Source organism: Schistocerca serialis, chromosome 9, assembly GCF_023864345.2.
Source record: "Schistocerca serialis cubense isolate TAMUIC-IGC-003099 chromosome 9, iqSchSeri2.2, whole genome shotgun sequence".
In the NCBI taxonomy this organism is placed as follows: Eukaryota; Metazoa; Arthropoda; class Insecta; order Orthoptera; family Acrididae; genus Schistocerca; species Schistocerca serialis.
Genome location: NC_064646.1, coordinates 193,852,910 through 193,873,013, shown reverse-complemented (window position 1 = coordinate 193,873,013; position 20,104 = coordinate 193,852,910). Strand labels below are relative to the sequence as shown.

General features: G+C 44.4%; 1 protein-coding gene across 1 annotated transcript in view; it reads left to right on the top strand.

Annotated features, from left to right (window-relative positions):
- The window catches only part of LOC126419020 (lysosome membrane protein 2-like), a 415,667-nt gene that overhangs the window by 177,489 nt on the left and 218,074 nt on the right, over positions 1-20,104 (top strand). Inside the window, exon 2 of the mRNA XM_050086076.1 lies at positions 13,097-13,188. Within this exon, the coding sequence (XP_049942033.1) occupies positions 13,097-13,188 (92 nt within the window). The remainder of the gene's footprint in view (positions 1-13,096; positions 13,189-20,104) is intronic.

The window sequence follows — 20,104 nt, the reverse complement described above, 5'->3', positions numbered from 1 at the left end:
GCACGCATTAGCTGGACTGCTATAGCACGTTGGAAATCTCGAATTATTCCTTCCGCAATTTTGATGCAATTTTTTTTACAACCACTCTTCACAATGTTCGTTGAACCCTGTCTGTCAGTGTAACTTAGGAAGTGGGGATGTGGGGTACACTTAGGATGGAAGGCCAAGGCCCCTGTAATGTTACTCCTTAAACAACAACTACCAAATTCATTGTTTATTCAAAACAGGTAAGAGACAATAAACGTGGCCATCTTTTATAAAATATTACAGATATCTTGCTTCTCCAGCAAGACAGCAGGTATCAATAACCAACAGACTTAAGGAGATTACCCACAGAGATTTCAAATAAATTACAGTCTGAAGCTGATTTAAAGAAATGGCACAATTTTTTTAAAAAATAATAATTTACAATATGAAGGTGATTTACGAAAAGTATCAGTTCGCTTAGAACCCCCAAAATCGCAATCAGCACAACACGTGACTATAATTACAATTCATTCTCAACAAATTTAAAACCTTTAGAAAAATACATGAAATAGGTTAAATTTTTATCAAACGGGCAGTGACCCCAGGCTGCCCTGGGCAAAGATGACTTAACTTAAATGCCGGAAGCAGCAGACCAGCCTTCCAAACAACACCTAAACGCCGGGGCCCCACCGGGAGTCACTTCCCATTAGACGGCACGTCACAGCTTCTGTGCGTCGAAGTGGGACGTGGCGCCGCACTCACGCACCCCAACTCGCAGAAACTGGATCACAAACAGACCGCAGAATACACGGCAAACACCAACCAAACGTCAATCAATATACGTTAAGAAATCGATAAACAATAAAATACACAAACCAATTACTGTTGAGTGAGTGCATTCAATAAGTGCACGTATATAAGAAGTACATATAAATAACTAGCTTGACAGAATAAAAGTTTTACTAATAACACAATAACTGCTTGCATTACATGTCCGTCAATTTTTTTTTCTTTTACAGCAATATACCAGGGACGTCGCTTGATTGCAATAACGGAAAATAACACGCACGCCTTCGTGCTAATCTGTCTTTTAATAGTAATTCAGCCAGCTCATTTTAAAGGAAATTGTAACCGCTGGTCTCCATTCAGTCACACACACTCTGCCGACCAACAAGTACACTCGCTGCAACGCAAATCGTTTGACGAAACGAAGGCACCAAACCACTTACACGTACGATGGAGAGCGTTGTTCGAGATGGTCTAGAGGGATGGGTGTCTCCGAGAAAACAGGCCCCAAAGCAATGCGACTAGCTGCGCCCGAAATTAACACCAGACAGGTCCACCACAAATTCTCGACCGTCTTGCAAGGTAGACCGGCTGTGCCACCGCTGGCCGAGCCCGCGTGTTGTCCTGCCAAAGAGCTGGTGTGCCATAAAAGGCGCACCACAGCTCAGTACACGAGGTCTGCTTGGACTTGGTTTAAGTGCGGCTGTTGCTTCGCACTTCCACTTCGCAAACGCTTCACCAAGGGTCGATGGGCAGGTTTAGCAAGATTTGAAGTCACCCTTATGGATTTGTTACTCAGGTCACATTGTGCTCTTACTGCTTCTCTATTGATAGTACCCCCCCCCCCCCAACTACCTTTAAACTAACGGGTTCACATCTAGTGACACGGGTCGACGCCGCATTACATAGAGGTGTCTCGATACCTTTGGTCACATACTGGACCACTTTCAGTATCACCCTCCCTAATCTAACTGCCTCAGCATCACCTGCTTTAATTCGATCACATCCCCTTGTCCTTGTTTTACTTTTGTTGATAATCGTCTTATAGCCTTTTCCACATCATCATCCACTCCGTTTAACTACTTTCCCAAGTACGGTACTCCACCGTCTATGACCGAATCACAATATCCCATTAAAATTCCCATTCCAGATGTTTCCTTCATTCAATTCAAATCTTTCACAAAGCACTGCGCAGGGGATAGGCTACAACCTTGTCTCACTTCTTTCCCAACATCTGCTTCGCTTTCATGTCATTGACACTTATAAATACTGTCTGGTTTGGTGAAAGTTGTAGGTAAACTTTCGCTACCTGTCTCGTTTCGTAAATGTTACAGATAAACTTTCGCCCTCTGTATTTTATCCCTGTTACTTTCAGAAATTTGAAAGCGTGTATTCCAGTCAACATTGCCAAAAGCTAAAAGTTCCAGGCTGAGAGGCCGTGGTCGGCGTCTTTTTTCGTTCTTAAACACTCGCTGATCTTCTTAGACCAACCGAGATCAGTGAGTGTTGAAGATCGGCGAAAGACGCTTGCCACCCCTTAGCAACTACTGCGGTGTATAAAGTTCCGTGTAGCTGTGGGACGGTTGTAACCTCCCACAAAAAATTGTATATATAATAATATGATTATGATTCTAATTTTAGTATAACCTCCCCACAAAATTATAATAAATAATAATAATGAATATGATTCTAATTTTAGTATAACCTCAGAACAAAATTGGTTCCCATTTATAACCTCCCTACAGAAATTCATTCACATTTATCCTCCACACAGAAATTTGTTTCCCATTTAATGTAAGCTCGAAACAGAAAAATTCCTAAACCTCGCAATAAAAAATAAATTCAGTAACCTGGTAAATTTTGGACGACAGCAGTGCTGCGTCATGGCCCTGTAAGATCATTCTGAAGAAAAAAGCAAAAAATTCTCACCTCAATAAAGTCGCCAACTATCTGCTCTTACAACAACCTTTTTCCGGCACAGCCCTGTGCAATGCTGGGCGATAGATTTGTCATTTATGAAAGGAAACAACTGATTTTTCTTTGGCAACAATCGGAATGATCATCGATTGGAGAAATTAGTAAATTCTTTAAATTGAAATGAATGCTTGTAAAAAAAAATTACTTTATATCACAAAGATTATTATTAGGACATTTTTAAAACATTTACATCGGGGTTCACATAACATTACTAGATATGCGCGAGGCTGCTTTTTACCTTATACAATAATACTCAGGCTGCGGCATCGATGCACCGCGACCGGCCAGCCAACACGATACACTATACCAGACCAGAGCAGACTCCAGACTAGCGCAGACTAGCACAGACTAGCAACAACTTACTGCTACAGCTGCACAGTTCGTACTGAGTCAACACTGCTCTCTGGTGAGCGATTCTCTTATACCTTGCATATCGCTGGCAGCGCATGAGCAATACATCGAAATTAAATCTGCTCGGACCTCTTACATAAAATTACATCTGTATTATATCTGCTCGGACCTCTTGCATAAAATTACATAAGCTCGGACCTCATACACGGTTTATATTGGACCAACGAAAAGAAGTGTCAGTGCCCGCTTAACCGAACACGAAAGGAACTGTCGACTGGGACATACCGACAAATCAGCTGTAGCCGAACATGCTTTTAAACACGTTGGTTATGAATTAAAATTTAGTGAGACAAGCGTGCTGGCTAGGGCATCGCATTATTATGCACGCATGTACAGAGAAGCTGTAGAAATTCAGAAACACCACAATACTTTTAACAGAAAAGAGGAAGGCTTAAAGTTTGATAAGATATGGCGGTAGACTCTGCACCAACGATGTGACAAGCGATTACCTGCAATCGAGAATAATGACATTAGTCAGAGACCGACTTACAGTCGGCTCCATGTGACGTATGGTGGTGCGCTCTATATAAACAGGACCTCCACGGCCAGGAGTTATATTAATACCTTCAGCTGTTGACGGGCATTGATATATATCAACGGGGACAGGTGAAAATGTGTGCCTCGACCGGGACTCGAAACCGGGATCTCCTGCTTACATGGAAGACGCTCTATTCATCAGAGCCACCGAGGGCACAGAGGATAGTGCGATTGCAGGGACTCACGCGCACGCCTCCCGCGATATCCACATTCTCACCTTGTATGTCCACACACTACATTCGTAGTGTCCCACCCCAACACACTCATTACTCGTGGAAGACATTCTTACCAAGTGCCGTAAAAGTTCCGAAAGAACAGACACCATAGCCATGTAAGTATAAACTTTGGAAAATGCCCGCAGTTGGCCTCTCAGCCCGGAATTTTCAAGCAATGAAGACGCCGGCCGTGGTAAGCTATACGTTATGATTGCCAAAAGCATTAACTATATGTGCAAATGCGTCGGTTTGCTCTTGTTCGACACTTCTTCTGGGATAAGTCGTGTGGTTAATATTGCCTCATATGTCCCTACATTTCTCTGGAACCCAAACTGATCTCCCTCAAGCTCCGTAATACCACTTATTCCGTTCTTCTGTAAATCATTAAAGTCAGAATTTCGCAACCATAATTCATTAAACTGAAGGTTCTGTAATATTCACACTTGGCCCCTTCTGCCTTTTCGTAATTGGGATTATTATTCTTGTAGTATTATTATTAGATACAGTCAACCACTGACAGTAACTTTAAAAATCAGAGTATGCCTCCATGGTGCCTTAAAACGGAATGAGCACATAATGACAAAAGCTAGAGTAACATTCATCGAAAGAACTGTAAAGAACCATCTTACCTCAGAGGGGGCTTATAAAACGTGTCTTCGACCGCTTCTTAATTATTGCTCGTCTGGAATGTCTACCACATAACATTAATATAGGGATGAATAAGTTTAAAGAATACCGAGACGAAACGAGCTGCCTTTTGGTGTGCTCGCGAGCTGTAAGAGAGGTGTTTTGTAACACCCAAGAGAGATTTACCGTTGGAATACCGAGAGGGTACTTTCCAGGAACAGTAAAGCAATAATGTAGTAATAAGAAAAGAGTAATTCGAGCTCATACTTTGCTTACAGACTAACATTCTTCCCACGCACCATTCGTGAGTGAAACAACAAACAGGGTGAAATGTTGGTGATACTGTCACACACCGCAAGGCGAATTGCGTAGTATGAAGAGAGATTGAAGAGTACCACTGGCTTCTTTTAACCTAGTAGTTATGTGCCTATTTCAGCAAACACAAGTGTCATGTGCGTAAGTCTCACTACTAGGGATTCCAGTACAACTCAGAAACACATCAGCGTGAACGTTAATATATGAATCAGTTCCATGAACTCTAGAACCTTCTCTAAGCGATTCTACGGTTATCAATTTTGACGAATAGTTTATTACCCGTCATTCTAGTTTCCTCTTTTGTTTCGATTCTTATTATATCTCTGGTCTTAGATCAGTTTCTTTCTAACAACCTTAATTCAGTTATACACTCCTGGGAATTGAAATAAGAACACCGTGAATTCATTGTCCCAGGAAGGGGAAACTTTATTGACACATTCCTGGGGTCAGATACATCACATGATCACACTGACAGAACCACAGGCACATAGACACAGGCAACAGAGCATGCGCAATGTCGGCACTAGTACAGTGTATATCCACCTTTCGCAGCAATGCAGGCTGCTATTCTCCCATGGAGACGATCGTAGAGATGCTGGATGTAGTCCTGTGGAACGGCTTGCCATGCCATTTCCACCTGGCGCCTCAGTTGGACCAGCGTTCGTGCTGGACGTGCAGACCGCGTGAGACGACGCTTCATCCAGTCCCAAACATGCTCAATGGGGGACAGATCCGGAGATCTTGCTGGCCAGGGTAGTTGACTTACACCTTCTAGAGCACGTTGGGTGGCACGGGATACATGCGGACGTGCATTGTCCTGTTGGAACAGCAAGTTCCCTTGCCGGTCTAGGAATGGTAGAACGATGGGTTTGATGACGGTTTGGATGTACCGTGCACTATTCAGTGTCCCCTCGACGATCACCAGTGGTGTACGGCCAGTGTAGGAGATCGCTCCCCACACCATGATGCCGGGTGTTGGCCCTGTGTGCCTCGGTCGTATGCAGTCCTGATTGTGGCGCTCACCTGCACGGCGCCAAACACGCATACGACCATCATTGGCACCAAGGCAGAAGCGACTCTCATCGCTGAAGACGACACGTCTCCATTCGTCCCTCCATTCACGCCTGTCGCGACACCACTGGAGGCGGGCTGCACGATGTTGGGGCGTGAGCGGAAGACGGCCTAACGGTGTGCGGGACCGTAGCCCAGCCTCATGGAGACGGTTGCGAATGGTCCTCGCCGATACCCCAGGAGCAACAGTGTCCCTAATTTGCTGGGAAGTGGCGGTGCGGTCCCCTACGGCACTGCGTAGGATCCTACGGTCTTGGCGTGCATCCGTGCGTCGCTGCGGTCCGGTCCCAGGTCGACGGGCACGTGCACCTTCCGCCGACCACTGGCGACAACATCGATGTACTGTGGAGACCTCACGCCCCACGTGTTGAGCAATTCGGCGGTACGTCCACCCGGCCTCCCGCATGCCCACTATACGCCCTCGCTCAAAGTCCGTCAACTGCACATACGGTTCACGTCCACGCTGTCGCGGCATGCTACCAGTGTTAAAGACTGCGATGGAGCTCCGTATGCCACGGCAAACTGGCTGACACTGACGGCGGCGGTGCACAAATGCTGCGCAGCTAGCGCCATTCGACGGCCAACACCGCGGTTCCTGGTGTGTCCGCTGTGCCGTGCGTGTGATCATTGCTTGTACAGCCCTCTCGCAGTGTCCGGAGCAAGTATGGTGGGTCTGACACACCGGTGTCAATGTGTTCTTTTTTCCATTTCCAGGAGTGTATATAACGTTGTTGAAACAAATTATCTAGAATCTCGTGCTAGTGTTGGTGTTTCGGAACGGCAACAGTTACTGGCTGTCCTAATCCAGTCTCAGAATATAATAATTTCCGGTTGGTCCTCGAAAATAGTTTTCGATTTGTTGAATTTCTCGCTCCAGCAATCACCAAATCAAGATTAAAAGAGACATGATTAAAAACCGCATTTTTCGCGAATTTTGAATAATTACCATATCACTGTCACAGTAATTGCCATCTATGCCCAAGTACCTCAGTATGTAAATTTTATTTTGTTAATTACGTTTTCTGGGTTGTTTTACTACGAAATAAACAACGTTTTCGTCTCGTATGTTTACAAATCACAGATCATGACATAATATAGCTAGTTTGCAAACGACGTCCCATCTTTTATAACATAATCATACTAGTGTGAATACTGTGCATTCGTTGAAGATAAGATCAAAAGGTTGTCAATATTGGCACAATTCTTTTGCTATCATTTCCAGTTAATGCGTGCGAGTTTATGAAAATAGGACTTACCACGTACAAGCCCGTTTCCGCTCTTTGTCACAACAGGGTTAGGTTACCCAGCGACTCTCACATCAGATAACATCAGTGTTTCCGAACACTGACCATAAACACCTGCTTTTGCCTATCCTGAAAAAGGTGTGAAAATGCACCAAACTCTCCTCTTAAATTTTTCTTCAGTGTCGGTTATTGCAGAAGTGGGTGAGCAACATGCTTCATCCTCCAGTAGCAAGGATGGATGGAAATGTTTTATTTATAAATGGTAAAATACGAATAACTTCCGTTTTTTGCTATTACGAGCAATTGATTTGACGGTACTTCTGCACCATATACGTCAGTAGTATTTTGAATGTTGTCGTTGGATATTGCTTTCGGGGACCATCTGTTGCAGACTGCATCAGATTTCGTGCCAGCAAATTTGACGCTTCCTGAACAACAGGCGAACGCGCCGGCGCCGGAAACGCATTCACATCCACGCTTTGCACAACAAAACATTCAGTGTTTCCGGAACTACTTTTTACTGTAGTGCCACCTCATGGTACGTGCGTGTGTAGATGTTTCCAGCCAAAAGGCATGACTCAGATTCGGGAGGACTGGATTAAAATCCTACTCCAGCCATCAAGACAGGCTTTCTGTGGTCTGCCACGACCACTTAAGGCAACTACCAGGACGGTTCCTTTGAAAAGGACTCCGACGATTTTCTTGCCTGTCCTTCCCTGACCCGAGCTCTTGTCTCGCAACCTCATCGTCCAAGAAACCATCATGTTCGTTCCTGAAGAGATGCCTTAGTTCATGATATCTAGATTATATGAAATTACATCATTGGACACTGTAAATGGCCGGCCGGAGTGGCCGAGCGTTTCTAGGCGCTACAGTCTGCAACCTTGCGACCGCTACGGTCGGAGGTTCGAATCCTGCCCGGGCATGGATGCGTGTGCTGTCCTTAGGTTAGTTAGGTTTAAGTAGTGCTGAGTTCTAGGGGACTGATGATCTGATAAGTTAAGTCCCATAGTTCTCAGAGCCATTTGAACCACTTTTGACACTGTAAATGTAATGATATTTTCAATAAACAAACAAACAAACACTAACTAACCGTATTTTTTTCTGGCTGAACTGTAACGCAAACAACATTCTTCTATGGTTTTCTAATTGGAAGGGGACATCCAGCCACTTCTGACTGTCTGCAGCTCAAATGGAGGTAGCAGTTCCCAGTACAAATTTACGAAAGAAAAGACTTCCAAAATTCTTAACGAGCCTAGTGGTCGCCCTTTGTATGTTGTCTTGTTGATCTTAAGCAATGTTTTCACATTAGTGCTTCTGTTACTTCTGTGTTTACATAATGAATACTATTGTTGATACATCTCGCAAAGACACATAAAATTAAATAAACTGTATGGTGAGCAGTCTGAAAAACATGAACTGTACTCTACATACTCTACATACTCTACATTTACATAAAATAATTTCCCTGTTCTGTGGCTCGAAATTGTTTCGCTCTGTGTCACAGGCGCATGGGCTGACAAAACTTTTCTGTGAATAATAGATATGAGTGATGTCTGTTCTGTCGAGTATGAAGCAGTTGGGGCACGTACATGAATAATTGGCTCAAAAGGAATGGAATGGAAAGGAAATGGTATGGGAAAGAGTTAGGTAGGAAATAATGGATTCCAGCCGCACAGGGCATTGGCTGGAACTGCAACTGTGTACCGTACCTGGATTCAAGCTTGGACGCTCCGCTTCTTTAGAACTGTTGCCTTACCCCTCGGCCATCCGGACACGCTTTGCGCCATACTCAAATTTCGACCTTCACGCTCGGCGCACCTCAACGACCCACGTCCATTAACCGCCTACTCGTACATTTCTGATCCCCGTAGGAGTTCGGACTTTGGCTGTGCATCCACACTGAAACTTCTTCATCAAACAAAAAAAAGTCAAACGATGGGTGATAGAGGGAGTGTGTTCATATGACTGTGTAGGAATCACCTTTATCTGTTTTTCCCTTTATGTGACGACACACTTTAACCATGACAAACTGTTTAGTCATTGTTGACATGGTTACCTTTCGTAGCATGCCCTCTTTACAGTGTTTGCTGAAACTGCAGCAACGAAGATTTGAACCCTAGACGACTGGAAAATCGTGGCCTAGTCAGAAGAGTCCTGATTTCAGTTGGTAAGAGCTGATGTTAAGAGTTAATTTGGCGCAGACCCCACCAAGTCGTAGACTCAAGTTATCAACAAAGCGATGTGCAAACTGGGGATGGCTCCATAATGGTGTGGGCTGTGTTTACATTGAATGGACTCTGTCCTCTGGTCCAGCTGAACCGATCGTTGACTAGAAATGGATATGTTGGACTACTTTGAGACCATTTGCAGCCATTCATGGACTTCATATTCCCAGACAACGATAGAATTGTTACGAGTGATAATGCGCCATGTCACAGGGTCACAATTGTTCGCGATTGGTTTGAAGAATATTCTGGACACTTTGAGAAAATGATTCGGCCACCCATGTTGCCCGACATGAAACCCATCGGATATTTATGGTACATAATCGAGAGTTCAGCTCGTGCACAAAATACCTGCACCGCCAACACTTTCTCCATCATGGACGGCTATAGAGGCTGCATGGCTCAGTATTTCTGCAGGGGACTTCCAACAACTTGTTGAGTCCGTACCCCCATCGAGTTGCTGCACTACACTGTGCAAAATGAGGTGCGACACGATACTGGGAAGTATCCCGCAGGTTCCGTCACCACGCTGTAGTATTCATCCCGGTGCCGCATGTGCACTTGGGGTACGATGACCTCGGACGCATCGGACATCGGAGGTCTAGCTACGAAATAAACTTGCAGTGGTAATCAATGGCTGCATTTCTTGCACTTACGAATTTTACTCGGTAGCTTTAAAATGTTTATCCATTCTCTTTGTCGTTACATTCCCTAACGTTCCTGGTGGCAACCTGCATTAGCAGCGTCGGTTCGAAAACATTGTTCCCCCTAAATGGCATACCATTTTGCGCCCCCACCCACCACTACCATCTGACGTTAGTTGCCTTTCCTTTGTCCTTGGTGACAACTTTAAAAATAAATCTAATCGTGCTAACAGGCTGTCGATCACTACATAGACATTCTTACGTAGACATACCTCTGTAACATAAATTTTTAATTCTTATTCCAGTTCTAAACATTAAGAAAAGAAACAATTCACTTCCGTTTAAGGTAGCTTCTGAGATCTTTAAAGGCTTTTAGTGAAAAATTTGTTTTACACTGACGGGAAAAAATTGCAGCACCAAGAAGACTTTGTGCGAAGTAAACGACAGTGGGGAGGCGTGCTTCTACATCGGAAAGATATCTACTCATATTTCGCGCCAGCCGCGTAAGAGTGGCGCTAGGAACGCCACGGCGAGGATGCAAATCAGGTTTGCTTTAAATACACGCTGTAACGGTCGTGAGCTTTTGTTATCTTTGAGACTGGACGTGGTGAGTTGATGTTAGTCAAGAACGCGACTGAGACACCATTATCTACAGCTCACTGAGTTTGAACGAGGACGTGCAATGGGGATACGAGATATTGGATGTTCCTTCCCCGTTATTGTTGAAAGACTTGGCAGGAATGTAGCCACTGTACATTGAGATCCCTTGCTATACCCGCAGGACAGGACAGATAGTTTAATTTGTGGAAAGGGGTCAAAATAAGTGGCTGTAATTGCACTCGAACATACTGCTTTATTCATTTGACGAACATTACAAGAGCAAAGAAAACGTTAAAAACAGAGCAAGCCAAATATCAATTTTTAGAACTTAATTCCCGACTAAATGCGGCATTCAGTCTCACGCCGCAAGGGCAAAACAACTTTAATTTAAAACCGGCTGAAGGCCAATAACTTAAGGCTCAAAACAGGTATTTGAATCTGAAGCAGAAGGCCTTATCCTAAAATTTCTTTAAATTAGGCTGAAGGTCCAAACAATCTCACGCCTTAAGGGCAAAACAACTTTAATTTAAAATCGGCTAGAAGCCATACATAAACACACAACAAGGACAGATAAGAAAAGGCAACACATCAAACGGCGCTCAGAAGTTCCCAAGGGTTGGCCTGGAATTCAAACACTAGGTGAGACAGGCAGTCGGCCCAACAATTCTCAATCCAACGGCAACCCAACCGACAGTCAGTCAACGGACCAAGCGACAGGATAACTTCCGCGCCACCCGACCAGCACACAACAGGCAGTTCAAGGGAACAACGCAGAAGGTATCGGAGCCCACAACGAATTACACATTCAGCTATCAAACTACACGCCGTGCTGGACAGCCACAAGAAGAAGAGGAAAATACACTGCCTGAATTTACGTCAACGCCCAGGGCAGGTAACCGGAACGTTAACGACCACAAGGCAGAAGATTCTGCTGGAGCACTTCAATTCAAAAATAATCAAGTTAAGTTAAACTCCACAGGAGGGCGGCTAGAATTTCGCCATCTTGAAAACACATGTTGTTGCTCGCGGGAATGTCCCAACAGCCCACAAAGAAACTCAAACGACACAATGTGAATAATTGGGGCTGGCTGGTAGATTAAGTAAAGACTCAACTTTCGTGTCTGGGAACGCTGAGCCACGGACCTCGTAGTAATGGGAACAGCCCCTCACACTCCGACCGCAGGTGGACGCCGCCAGCGCCCCTCACCAGACCCGTGCCATGGAGACTTCCTCCACGCCAACCGACCAACTGCCCACACAGGGCACAGCCGGAAACTGTAAGCGCGAGGCCACAGATAGTACAAGGGTGCGGATATCGATACACGCTGCTGCTGTGACTCACGAAGAGAGAGGATAACAGCATAATCGCGATAACCGTGAGAGACTAATCACAGAATAGCAACCAAGGTTTAATGCAAAGCATAACACGAGCCAGCCACGGCTCATACATAATTGCTGGTAGCGGTGGTCACAGGAAACTACGGTCGCAAGGAGCCAAGACTCCAGACGGCTGAGTGGCACTACTGAGAGAGAGAGAGAGAGAGAGAGAGAGAGAGAGAGAGTTCGGTGTGCGTCTGTAGCGCATCGAACTGCGTCTGCAGCAGCAACTCGAGCAGCAGTTAGCACCTCAGAGACACATCGAACTGTTACAAATCGGTTACTTCGAAGACCGATCCGAGCCAGCTGCCCTGTAGCGTGCAGTTCACTGACCCCAAACCGTCGCCGTTTGCTACTTCAGTGGTATCGAGCGAGAGCTCAATGGAGGGCCGAGCGGAGATCTGTTGTTTCTTGTCATGAGAGTCGGGTCTGCCTCCGTGCCAGTGATAGTTGTGTGTTGATAAGGAGGAGTCCTTTTGAGGGTCTAGCCCCACTGGACTTACACGTGAGGTTATCGCCTGGGGGTGCAGAAGCACTTCCCTGGATATCCCACGCACCCTGACTGCAAATTTGTACGTTATGCTGGTGATTCGACCTGTTGTGCTGCCATTCATGAACAGCATTCCAGGGGGTGTTTTGCAACAGGATAACGCTCGCTCACATACCTATGATGTAACCCAGCATGCTGTACAGAGTGTCGACATGTTGCCTGGGCCAGCTCGATCACCAGGTCTGTCTCCAGTCGAGCACATATGGGACATCATCGGTCGACAACTCCAGCGTCATCCACGACCAGTATTAACCGTCACTGTATTGACCGACTGCACCAGACAAACTGACATGCGGCAGCTGCACTACACAATGCATGTATATTTGCAGGCTTGCATTCAACATTCAGGCTTCTTAATATACCAGCATTTCACATTTGGAATTGCTTATCTCGCGCTTGTATTAACCTGTGATCTTGCTATGTTAATCACTTACATGTGTTACCTAGACAAACACATTCCCGAAATTTCATTCCTCTACACCAATTACTTTTTCGTGGCGTGATTTTTTTCAGTCATTGTAGCAGGTTATTTTTCCTCTTGTTGCAGTGGCTGCGGTATTATCCCTGCTGACAGCGGGCTTCGTTGTTGGAAGCGTCGTCATGTGGGGCACCAACGTCTTCGAGGATGCAGTCCTACAGGTAATACTGTTAGTGTTAAGACAGCAACGTAACGTGAGTGACGTTGCAGCATATGCCACTACCATGGTCCCTAAGCGACATAATATTCCCACGGTATTTGCGTACTGCTTACGCTTGGCTGCAATGTGGTATTGTCTCCACTCTCCTCCATGTAGACTTATGATGACTGTTAGTGATTCGCAACCAAGCTTGTCTGCTTTAGGGCCCCCATTTGGCTAGTTCCTCTCTCTCCTCTAGCCACTGTCTTCTATTACTCTCATTTGCTTCTGCAATGGTTCTGACATCAATAATTACCGGCAATAGAACTTTGTTCATTTAACCTTGAAGTGTATATGTAGGTGAAAACGGTTACTTTTAATCTAATCAAGACAATCACTGACGTAATAGAATTAGGCCAAGTATCTCTATATGTAAGTTACTGAATCTTGTATTCCAGTCAACTGGACATGGGAGACTCTCGAGGAACGAAGCAATGATATGCATAGTGTAACCTCCCCACAAAAATGAAAGGATATTACTCAAATGTAAATGGACCTAGAGCTAGGTGTAAGCTCCCCAGAGAAATTTTGAAACACAATAATTGAATGTTAACTAGAATACAACTTAATGTAACCTCCCAGCAAATAAATTTAAAGACAGTAACAATTAAATGAAAACTAGCTATCTGACCCAAGTATAAGTTCCTCACAAAAAATGAAAATCAATTCAGTGATAATAAAATCTCAGTGACAATGAAAACACAAATAGACCGAAATGTCGATCTTAGGCCCTGTTCACTAATTAAACTGTAATTCTTACCTTAGTAAAACTGCATCTGCTCTCATGTTTCGCCATAGCTTGGAGGAAATTCATTGCAAAAATTTTGAATTTAAGGGAAACTTTTCTTTAAGGAATAGCAAGGGAAATGTTTCTTTCATTAAAGGATTCCTTGTTAAAAAATTGCTTTGAAAACAAAATTATTATTGGGGCGATTCTTGGACAAATTAGTTACAGTTAATTTACATCATTAGCTGAGCGCAATGCTGCTTCATTACCTTATTTAAAGTAATATACCTCGTCCTGAATCTTGACCAGAATGCCATGTCGACGCCCGCCGACTGCTCACACACAACTGCTAACCCGCAACTGAACTGTCTCGTAACTCGACTGCCACAGAACTGAACTCTCGCGCGGTCAAGCGCAGACTAAGAACGACAAATAGCTCTCTGGTCAGAGACTCTGCAATGCCTTGCCATCGCCGCCACACAACATACGTGTTTCAATTGCTATGTTATGTAGGCAACGGTCTTGTCGCAGTGGATACACAGGTTCCCGTCAGATCACCGAAGTTGGGCGCTGTCGGGCGTGGCCAGCACTTGAATGGGTGACCATCCGGGCCGCCATGCGCTGTTGCCATTTATCTGGGTGCACTCAGACTCGTAATGCCAATTAAGGAGCTATTCGACCGAATAGCAGCGGCTCCGGCCACAGAAAACCATCATAACGAATGGGAGAGCGGTGTGCTGACCACACGCCCCTCATATGCACATCCTCAGCTGAGGATGACACGGCGGTCGGATGGTCCCGATGGGCCACTTGTGGCCTGAAGACGGAGTGCTACGTTGTGTGAATAATACTGCCTGAGAATGGTTAGAAGTTGTCATAATAAAGACAGAATGAAATTGTATTCATTCAGAACATAGACCTCGTCACCGCGTACAGTTGCCTCACACCCACAACGGTGCTGGATTACAGTGTTTCACCCAAAGTCGTTAGTCGACGAGAAATATGAGTAGCACTGGACATTAATTGCTGGATAAATGTTTCGTCCGCAGATTCCAAAAGGAAAGGAATGTGGAAAAAGAGGGGCAGGGTGATGGGGATTGTATTACGACGGGGAGCAGCTTCCGTAGTACTGGAGGGAACCGTAAAAGATATAAATTGTGAGAGACGCCAAAGATGGAAACATATTCAACAAAGGATAGACAACGTTGGTTGTAAGTGCTGCTCCGATAAGAAGGGTTTCAACAGGAGAGGTAGTCCTGGGGGGCTGCCTCAAACCGGAAGACTGGTCTCCCGGAATTAGACTTCCGTAAAATGGATTCCGGGTAAGAGTTAAATGAGTGCTTCTGGCCATCGTTTAGTATGGATGGAGTGAGGAACACGTTATCCTGTCAGTCATTGTATACGCACTTTCTTCTCCTGATGGATCTGCGTCTGCTGAACCAGTGGTGGATTTGAGTGTGTTCATAACAGGTGCAATATACACTTTCCGATTTTCTTCAAAGCGAGTTTCTGTGAAGTTCCGTAAATATACAGAAGACAAATACGTTAGCGTAAAATGAAATGTGTATTACAAAAAAACACAATCATTACCCTTTTTGTATTTAAAACTAAAGTAAGCCATAGAACGCAGTAATATATTTGTTTCCGCAGTTTGATCTTCTAACACATAGAAACAACTTTGTTGACGAACTAATGTCTTGTCAATATCTACGTTTCTTGGCTCATTTGCAAAAGAATCTGCTCACTCCTACTTTCAAAAATGCATTGTCTTTTGTAGATTTTGGGGAAGGTCGAGACACTCCACTGAGACTCGAAATTGGAAACCTAATACAGTGAAACGTCCTAACCTCAGTGTTGTTTCGTTCTTCCAGTCCAACCCTTCGACGTGATAATTTCCACATATTTCGACATATTTCGGACCAACAATATTATTTTCTACACATCCTTTTCTTTTAAGCTGAAGACTAGACGGCTCAGGGAGCCGTGACCATTCCGCCTGTACTCATAATCAAGAAAGCCATTGTCTGGTTCACTTGGCATGTTTGGATAATCAGCTACATTTGTTACACGTCATTCTCAGATCACAGGTATAATAGGAAAGAGAATATGGGTACCTTAGCCCAAGGTTCACCGTAATGTGACTCAAAAATACAAACAGTGACAATATACAAGAAAAAATAAATCATATATTTACCAAAGCATGTGCAAGACTAAGTTCCCCATTATCAAGTATTGTAAAACAAGGAAACACAAAGAAAAACACAGCAGTACTGCATATACTAACAACCATGTGAACATCTACTCGTGTATTGTGTTGTAACATAAGAGATCTAACAGCTTCCATGCCATGAGACCCAGCCAGAAATAAAAGGCCAGCAGTAAATATTTATTGTCGAACAAAAAACTCCTTAATGAACACCTCATGTTGAGACACAACACTCTCACATAGCTGACAGTTGTAAATAAGGCAGCTGCACATGTGAACTATTGAGATAGGAGTATATTACACTCCTACCTCACGCTTGATTTGAGGATCGAGAATAAGGACAACAAGCTTGAGATAAGAGTATGTAGGAAACCCACATTCACAGGTGCAGTAACTGGTAAGATCTCCTGAGCTCCAAAGTTAAAATAACTTTCTCCAGGGAACAGTACGTAGGGCTAATTCCACCCCAGTAAGCCCAAAGAACGAGGATGAACAAATGAAAACACATAGATCAATGACGGCAGAAAGTGGTTTTGACACGGGTTTAATAGATGGGATAGATGCAGCGGTAAGACATAGAAACTAACAAAGCGAGAAAAATCGGAAGAAATATATTCGTGCCATATTGGGGGAAATCTCATATAAACCGGCGAGATTAATTCGAAAACAGAGGGTTAAAATTGTATTCAGGGCAGGCAACCAACAGGAAGCAGAGGCAGAAGCATAAGATTGGTACAGGTCAGAATCGGATGAGAAAAGCGAGAGTCCATGAAGTAAAGTGTCAGGATGTTTAAAGAGCATAATAATAGAGTAGCTCATTGGCGCTGGCTTAGCACCTCAAGAATGAACAACATTCGTTGGGTAGGACGACAGACAGCATAAATGTATTGCACCTCCAAGAAAAAGTGTGGCTGTCAGATGTAAGGCAGAAATTTTCTTGCGCTTCTAGAGAAGAGTGCGTGAACGTATTAAATAAGGCGACAGAGGTGTCCAAGGGGCATATCTGGGCGGACTTTAGCGATATCCTCCTTGAGAAGTAACCACCAAATTATTTCTCTTACCAACGTTAAATGCCGCCCTGTGTGGCCGAGCGGTTCTAGGCGCTTCAGTTTGGAACAGCGCGACCGCTACGGTTGCAGGTTCGAATCCTGCCTCGGGCATGGGTGTGTGTGATGTCCTTAGGTTAGTTAGGTTTAAGTAGTTCTAGATTCTAGGGGACTGATGACCTCAGATGTTAAGTCCCATAGTGCTCAGTGCAATTTGAACCATTTTTTGAACTAACGTTAAATTTTAATGTTTCCTGTTGGTTATCCTCTATGGATGCACACCTTGCATCATAAGTGCATTACTGGTTTTTAGCATTAGCTGGGACTGACATACGACGTTCAAACATTTTGCTGTTGACAGAACCATCGGTGGGGGACAAAGTATACACTCATCAGCCAGAACATTATGATCACCGACCCAGTATTGATGTAAACCCGTCCAGGCTATAGCAGCGTCACCTGGCGACGAATGATTGCTGGTCAGACACACGCAAACTGCATCTAGTATCAGTGAGCATGCTGTCCGTGTGTAGAATGGGGAAGGTGCGAGATCTATCTTTGACCGAGGGCAGATTGTGATGGCCAGGAAGTTCGGCGCGAGCATTTCGGAAACTGCACAACGTGTCGGATGTTCGGGGAGTGGTGTGTTGCGTGTCTTCAACACGTGGCGAAACCAAGGCGAAAGCACGCCCAGACGTAGTGTAGTTCGACGGCCCCCCTCGTTACAGATGTCGTCGGTTGGGCAGACCGGTTAAACAGGATAGACTGCGAACTGTGGCAGAACTAACATCAGACTTTAACGCTGGGCAGAGTAAAAGTATGTCTGAACATACATTGCACCGAACGCTCCTAACGACGGGCCTTTGCAGCCGACGACCTACGCATGTGCCAACACGACATCGTCAACTACGACTGAAACGTACACGTGGGCGTCGGCACTGGACGTTGGCGCAGTGATAGACCGTTACATGTCTGATGAATGCCAATAATTTCTACATCCTGCAAATTGGCGAGGAGCAGCTCCGTGATACCTGCACTGCGGGACGGACACAAGCTGGAGGCGGCTCAACTACGCTGTGGGATACATTCACGTGCGCATCCATGGGTCCAGTGGAGCTCGTGGAAGGCATCATACCGGCCAGAAAGTATCGTACACAGGTTGCACACCATGTACACCACCTTCATGACGATCGTGTTTCCCGACGGCAGTGGCATTTTCAACAAGATAATGCGCCATGGCACAAGGCCAGAAGTGTGGTGGAGTGGCTCGAGGAACACAGTGGCGAGTTCAAATTGACGTGCTGCCCCCCCCCCCCCCCCCCAAACTGGCCTGATCCGAACCGGTGGAACACATCTAGGATATAATTGAGCGTGGCTGTGGGGCGGCAGGTTGGAAATATTATTGCTGTTATATAATTATGTTAGAATGTAGAAACACTGCATTTCCTGGCCAATTAACCGTATGTGCGGCGGCGGGTGGAATTATTGTTTTTAAATGTTCCTATTGTTTATGCTGTCTTTTGCCGTTCTCAACACTGGCTTTCTAACTACAATATTGGCAACCAGAAAGTGAGTAGCAAAACGTGAAGCCTGTAATTAGAATTCCTAGTGCCCACTTCATCTGAGAAACACACTTATGGCTGCAGCTTATAGCTCTGAGGAATTAGGAGATTGTCTGGGATTCATAATCAAAAACGATTTTCTAAAATAGTTGAGTATATTCTGATTCTGAAAGTCACAGATGGAAAAAAAAAAAAAAATCCACACAATCTAACAGAGCAGTTAAGAGTCTAATGCGCTGATGCCACTATAATTGTCCGAATTTACTGTTTAAATGAATGCTCTCCATAATTTGATGTTTAGGTTTATCAAACACCACGCTAAATAATGGTAGAATGTTTGTCCCGCGGCGGCACGTGAAAATACGACAATACGCAAACTGAAGATCGATAATGAAAGTAATCCCAGAATTAACACTTCACTCGAAAATGATTTCATGGTTACGCGTATCCCGAGTAACATAATACGGCATCTGAGGCTGTTTGTACTTTGTAGCAATGATACCGACGCGACGCGACTCCCGACACAGATGGCGTGCTATTCAGCGTCTGGAGAGAACTGGAGCCTTGCCTTCCTCGCGCAGCGTTCTTATATATAAAGCCGCGGTGCGGACGGCTAAGGGAACGCCTGATCAAATCGGCTCTCCCGACTAGCCGCTGGGCTAGTAATGCACCACTTTAAGTTACCGAATAAATCATAGCTTCTTTTGCTTATGGCCGATGAAGCTCTTAATTTAAATGTGCATTCAGCACGCAGGTAAGTATTGATAATAAAATTTTGACGTGGCTAAGTTAAATATTTTGGGCGAGAGAATTAATTTAATTACACTGCACGCAGTAGACGAGCTCTGAACTGGCCCTTTGGAGATACGCTATAGCTATAGTTTTATAGGTATTCAAATGAAACTTTTCACATCTTTATAGTTAAAGCGGATCTCCAACCTACTTAAATATAAACATCCTAGCCTCATTTATTAGCCTACTTAATCTATCTTGCTTCCTTAAGTTTTGAGACGAAAACCAGAAAATCATTAATTTCCACTAAAATTTTAATTTGTAAAATCCAAAGTACTGTTTTTATTAAATTATTATGCAAGATGAATCTACATATAGATTTTTAACACTCTAGCTCTTTTCTGTTGCGCCAATGATTTTTACAGAAAAACGTCCAAATTTCGAAAATGGCTAAAGTTATCGAACTGATATTCAACACATATTAATTTAGTATTATTCCTGACATGCTAGAAACATTTTAGGTTATTTGCTTAATTTTTAAAGTATTGCGCAACATTTATGACGTCAGAGCTAGTTACAGCGGACTGGTTGGCACATAATGGAAA